The sequence below is a fragment of the Sinocyclocheilus anshuiensis genome, unplaced genomic scaffold, assembly GCF_001515605.1.
Source record: "Sinocyclocheilus anshuiensis isolate Anshui unplaced genomic scaffold, SAMN03320099.WGS_v1.1 scaffold767, whole genome shotgun sequence".
Lineage (NCBI taxonomy): Eukaryota > Metazoa > Chordata > Actinopteri > Cypriniformes > Cyprinidae > Sinocyclocheilus > Sinocyclocheilus anshuiensis.
In genome coordinates this window covers 1,210,248-1,217,097 of record NW_015551124.1, presented here as the reverse complement: position 1 = coordinate 1,217,097, position 6,850 = coordinate 1,210,248, and the positions used below count along the sequence as shown (strand labels likewise).

Genomic DNA, 6,850 nt, shown 5'->3' with positions numbered 1-6,850 from the left:
GCATTATATAATATTTTTCAAATGCATTTTGATGAAAGTCACCATAAAGTGTTACCAGACCTTGAGTGAACTGATGAGCATCACGATGCTGGTGTGTTTTCTCTCTTCATTCTCCGCTGCTCCTTTAAGAGCCTCCTCCTCCTCCTCTCCTGTATTTTTAGCTGACGAAGCCTCTTCTTCAGTTGAATAACACACACACACACACACACACACACAAACGCAGATGTGTGTACAGTATGATGATCCGTCTCATCATTCTCAACCCTCTCCAATCCATCCCGTGATATTTGGATCAGAAACATCACAGCCCTCTGGGGGGAAAAAGCTGCGCTGGATGCTGGAAAACACCAGAAGCATCAGCAGCAGCACACCGAGCCGAAGCAAGATCCTGACGGATTTCTGAGACAGCTCAAGCGCCATGGATGAACGCGACACGATTTAACCTGCGCGTAAAAGAGCCTCAACATCCCTCAAAACGGACGGAGTCGTGGAGCATCGAGGGAAAACCCGTGCCAATCGGGACCGAGACTTCATGCCCAACATGGAGAGGGGCAAACCAGCCACCTACACAGGCGACAAGAAGGCAAAGATGGCTGCAAAGACCAACAAGAAGTGGGTAAGACTGGCCACCGTCTTCGCCTATGTTTTATCCGTGTCTCTAGCCGCGATCATCCTGGCCATCTACTACAGCCTCATATGGTCTCCAAACAAGTCAGCTCCAAACACCCCCACCACCACCACCACCGCGATCGGCAACGGGACGGAAAGCAACAGCACGCAGGCGACTCCGATCCACATCAACGCCACCGGCACCAACGCGTCTCCGGAGCAGACGGCCGCGTCCCTCTCCAAAAGCGCGCACTCCCAACCCGCGGATCTCTACACATACATGCCCAGCGACATCTCAGACAGCCAGACTGCAGCGAAAACACAGTCCTCCAGGAGAGAGCAGACTGGAGACGCGCAGCTGGAGACGCGCTGGAACGGGGACGACTCTAGACAAACTCACTCAAATAAGCGGCACAGAAAGACCTAAGACCTAAGTTTGAGACTTGGAAACGTTGCTGCTCGTTGGAAACGTTCACAGGCCGAGACGAGGCTGTACACCGACGCATAGCCTATATAGCAAAGGCTCTGATAGTGTTTAACCCTTCATATATAACCTGTTGTGTTTCGCCTTAATACTCAGCATCTCCTTGCAGTTGATATTTTGGGAGCGTATCATCCGAAGCGACTGTTAATGCCTTGATTCGAGGGGGTGAGGACAAGCTTTTAAAATAACAACTCTAAAAGCTTGCATGAATTTCAACTAAACCTGTTAACCAATTTAATCAGGATTCTTATGTTAGAGGAACCTGTGTCGATGCTCAGGTATGTGCAAATATCCATGTAAATGTATTGTTTAGTAATGTACATACAAGCTCTGGAGACTTTTAGCATCACTAGATCATTTTTATAACAAATGATGTACCATAGGTGTAGAATACATCACCGTAATGGTAAATAAACAACATACAACTACACACACTCATTTCCATTCATTGCACAAGTTGGTTAAAGAGAAAGATGCTCTTGTGTTATATAAAACAATCTGGGCGGCACATCAATCACTTTGACTAGATTAAAAACAAACTGGCAAGGTAACGAAATTACAGGTTAGTTAAGGTGAGCGCACTGTGTTTAATCCTGCATTAACCCAAAATCAGCGCAAGATTGGGTTAATGCTGACTTTTGTGCAAAACACGACTGGCACTTCCGTTAATTGGTCAGAATAGGGTCATTTTTCAGTCATTAACAGCTCTTTGAGCTTCACAGCAACACATTTTCACTCTCTTCTGTGGCTTCTGGCCTCATAATTGTGACCCTCATCCGTCTTATTTGTCATCGGTCTCTAACTGTTTGCTAGTGAGTCACATCTAGTGATCCATGCATGTTTAGTAGTGCTTCTTTCTCTCTCTGTACAGTATGAAGGCTTATCGATTGACTTCTGAAGTCAAAAGCAGGAATTACACAATCCTGCTCTATTTTCAGCGGCGGCTCTTTGACCTGTTACAGCACAGGCCGGAAAATATCTGGGAGAAATTTGTGCAACTCGACCACAGAGATACAAAACAGCGTTTGTACTACACATTTATGGTAAACACCTGTGCAAAAATGGCCATTTAATTCGAACGTGCAATGCAGATGCTAAGATGTTTTGAATAGTTTTTTTAGTGAGTTGATATGCAGTTGCATATTCACCCAAATGTCAAAAATCCACCTTCAACACTAAGATAAGGAGTTAAGCGCTGAAAGAGTTCGTTCAAATCACCCACCACTAAATCTGTTGATGCTGTGGTGCAACTGTATACTTTGACCGCACTTGTACTATTAAGCAGCCACTTCCTGTAAACAAGATGTTTTGGACATGTTTTTAGATTTGTCCTGTGATTGAAGACGATTGATTCAGCAGCTGTGGGTACAAATCAATGATAAAAACGTCAAGTGCACAAAACCCCCTTGAGAATCAATTATTAGAGGTGTATACCGAGTCAGTCCTCACTAGTACTAGTGCTGATAGTCATGTGATCAAACCTCCAGCACTAAGTAGTGAAGTTGAATGTGTGCGACAAAAATCCAACTTGAGCCACATACAGAGACCAGATGATATAATTTTCACTCGAGAACACCCTGCCCTAATTTAGCATCATTGGCAGTGTATTTTGCAAAGACAAAATGAATATTTCTTGTACATCTGATTTGCAAGGCTTTAACTGGATTGAATTTGATTTCAAAAGAGCATCTTATTTAAAAGGATATATATAAATCATATGCATATGCCGTACTGGGTATATTACTTACATATCGTAGTCCGTTACTGATTACAGATTACGGATTACTCATTTTTGGTTATGTATTCTGAGTACTTTTTTAGATTACTTATAGATTAGTTTTTACCTAACTCGTTTTAAATTTACCATTCATAATCAATAATACATTTCATAATGATTTGTTTTTATAGTGTTTTCCCCCCAAATTCAGAAGCATGGATCGCTAATTTATTTACATGACATTTACAATGCCATTCTATATTGTGAATATAGTCAAAGCTAAATGGTACGACACAGTAAGATTTTTAGAAAGGAAACTTTAAAAGAGAAAAAAAGAAGAATTATGGAGAAACAGTAAATTATGAATAATTCGCTGCCATTGTGTGAATAATATGTAATCAAGCAATCCATAAAAATAAATGTAATCTGATTATGAGCACTTTAAAATGAAATATAATCTAATTACAAGTACTTACTTTTTGGAATCTGGGTAGTAACTGATTACATGTATTCTGTATTATGTACTTGTAATTAGATTACATTTTCAGATTACAGTTACTTTTTCTATGGATTACATGATTACATCTTATTTGTACATTATTTGACCTAAAATATTTACTTGAAGTCCCCCTGAGATTTTTGTTAATTTTCAATAATTTAACAAATTCACATTATAGTGTTGAAGAATTAATTTAGGTTTAGTTTTTTTTTTTTTTTACTTTTTTCCTGATTTAACTTGCTTTTCATCAACTCACGTACATACAAGTGAATCATATGAATCATATACAAACCAAGCAAGTTCTTGCATGCACGTTGAATCAGTGGTTCTCAATTGGTGGGTTGAAGGTTTGATCCGATTAGTGTTAAATGCAATTAATAAAGCACAATTAATCTTAAAATTGTGTGTAGCTGAATAGCCAAATAAATCGGTTAAAAACACCTCCTATATCATTTGTTGTTCAAAAATCATGTGTCCAATCAAACTCTATGACTGTAAATTCAATACTAATACAATATCAACTCGGTGTTTGTTCTCATGTTGATTATGCATTCATAAAACTGTTATGTTATTAATGCATATTTGGCTCAAGCAGTTCATGCCAATATGAATAACCTAATGTCTGGCACTTCTGTATGATAAACGATGTGTTGAGTCGCTAAAATCTGCATTCTGAAGCAAAACCATTTGAGAACCGTTGAATACAGTAAAAGCTGTTGTTTGAAAGAAAGTGCAGGATTATGTTGCATGTTCATAATGGGCTTTTTCAATTATCATCAGTCAAAGCGGACTGAAATGCATTATTAATCTTAAACTGAAGAGTGCTGTAACCCATCACTGGCCGTTCCTGACCCTGATTTCCCATCAGCGTCTGCAGGTGCTCATGATATAATCCAATGTGTACCGAGAGACCACCGCACTGCAGCACATTCACTGCCAGCAGACGAGGAAAGGGCCAAAGCTGCACTCATTTCTGACACTCACACCGAGTGGATTTTGTGAGGCTTTTTGTCCCATTTCTGGAATAACTGGTGGTTATAAGCACTACAGGCTTTTTACAGGATTGATGTTCCCTTCAGGTCTTCAACTGACTATAAAAAGACAGCAACAAACTGTGCAAATGCCCATAATGTTAAAGAGCTTAAAATGTGTCAGTGCTGAATCTCTCAGTAAGAGAAAACTGCATCAAAAATATATTAAGTGCTGTCAAACTGATTAATCACATCAAAATAAAAGTTTGTGTACACATATTTAAGAAATATATACAGTATATATATATATATATATATATGCACACACATGTAAATATTTCTATAAATATACACCGTACACACACACATATATTATGTAAACACAAACTTTCATTTTGGATGTGATTTGTTGCAATTAATCTATTTGACAGCCCTAAATTAATTTTAGTATCTTAATGGTCCTAAAAAGGCTCAATTTTATATATAGCATTATTTTAAAATTAAAATAATAAATATAAAATAAAAAAACAATACAAAATTATAAAAAACCCCAATAAAGATTTGTTGCTAAATTCAAACATAATTTATGCTAATTTAAATGTTATCACTATATATAACTATACTGTATACTACTATATATAATATATACCACTATTATGTATATGCAAACATATGTTGCTAAATTCAAACAACATTTTTATGTTAATAATATATAGAATCAAAAATCTTAAGAGTCCTTAATGGTTCTAAAAAGGCTCCATTTATTTATTTATTAAAATATTAAAAAATTTAATATAAACATTTATTAAAAATTAAAAAAAATCTACAAATATATTAAGGTATATATTATATATTATTATATATAATGCATACCATTATATACCACTCTCTCTATAAATATACATAAAAAAACATGAATGGTTCTTAAAATGCTCCATTTTAATATATTCCATGTATTAAAAACTTTAAAATGAAAAAAAAAAAAAAAAGAAGCAAACTAAAATCATTAAAATGTATATTTTAGACATTATACATTTTATTATAAATGTAGTATTTTAATTTTTAGGAGACTCACTCTTAAACCTCTTAACAATAAACACTACAACTAAGCAAATGGTTCAAAAATAATTACTGTCAATGTGAAAGGCATTAGTGCGACTTACACCAAGATTCAGTGCTTGTGATGTGATTTAACTTCAGTTTGCTTCATATTGACTGTATCAGTGCTCATGGAGTGATGTTTCAAATACTTTCTTGAATGTATTTGCTTTTTCACTAGACACGAGTATAATATTTGACCAAACACAAGCAGATGAAAGTACCTTCATCTATAATCCGGACCATGATGATCATAAATCATGTGAGCATCCCGCTGAAGGTCCCTGCGGATGATGCCGTCCCCGAGCGCGCCTGCTGGAAAAGGGTAATTAAAAGAGTAACAGAAGACAAAGCCATGTTTGAAGAGAACAGGGAGTGATTTCCAGAGCAACCGGCCGATGGGAGGCTTTTAAAAAAATAATAAGACACTAATCCCAAAAGATCCTGCATTAAACTGAACGCAGAGCTCTGATGCAGGACTGCTTCTTCAAAACAGCAATTTTATTAGTATCTGTCTGTTGCACAAATGTCATTGCTGTAGAAGTGGGTTTCACATTTACTACACAAACTGTCCACAGCAATGGTTATTTTAGCACATCCAGATGGATTGAGCAAGTAAATCAACTTCATCAAAATAATTAATTAGTGAAGTGTGATAAGCTCCGCCTCCTTGGAGGGTTCAGGTGAGAGAAGCAGGTCAAAACAAAGTGAGGCTGGAAAATAATTATGAACAATTGATAGCTGGAATCAAGAGAGCTTACCGGAAATATCTACATACAAACTAAGAATTAATTCATGCATATAATGTGTTTCACTGAAAATCATGTAAAATAAAGCATCGCAATATGAGTCACAATCTCAAGTTTTATATGTGTACTTAATCTCAATATTTACATAAAAATAATTATATATATATATATATATATATATATATATACACTGAACAAAATTATAAACGCAACACTTTTGTTTTTGCCCCCATTTGTCATGAGCTGAACTCAAAGATCTAAGACTTTTTCTATGTACACAAAAGTCCTATTTCTCTCAAATATATACATATATATATATATATATATATATATATATATATATATATATATAATATATTTATATTTGCAGCTAAATTCTAACTAAATTTATGCTAACTTCTATTTAAATATATAACATTAAAAGATTATATAAAAACATGAAGTTTTATTGCTAAATTCAAACAATTCATTGCTCATTTAAATGTTTTATTAATAATGTATATCATTATATAACACTTTATATATATGTATACACACATATATAATGTATTGTCTCTGATTATAAAACAAATAAAAAAATAAAAAATATATAAAATAAACTTTACACCACAAAAGATTTATTCTTAATGTAAATGTGTTGACTGTCATTAAAACACAAATATTATGACATTTAAAGGTAATAAACTTAATTTAAATGTTATTAAGAAATTACAAATTTGAATA

The 6,850-nt window shown here is 35.1% G+C and overlaps 1 protein-coding gene across 2 annotated transcripts; it reads left to right on the top strand.

The window, feature by feature from the left end:
• The first annotated feature begins 227 nt into the window (after positions 1 to 227).
• Positions 228 to 5,577, top strand: LOC107663141 (putative transmembrane protein INAFM2). 2 transcript variants are annotated; one of them, XM_016453302.1, is made up of 2 exons: positions 228 to 1,258; positions 5,560 to 5,577. In XM_016453302.1, the coding sequence occupies exon 1, from the start codon at positions 533 to 535 to the stop codon at positions 1,034 to 1,036; it is 504 nt and encodes a 167-aa protein (XP_016308788.1). In that variant the 5' UTR covers positions 228 to 532; the 3' UTR covers positions 1,037 to 1,258; positions 5,560 to 5,577. The 2 variants fall into 2 exon arrangements, with proteins under 2 accessions (XP_016308788.1, XP_016308787.1); XM_016453301.1 differs by having other exon boundaries at positions 228 to 1,371; positions 5,560 to 5,576.
• Positions 5,578 to 6,850: the final 1,273 nt, after the last annotated feature.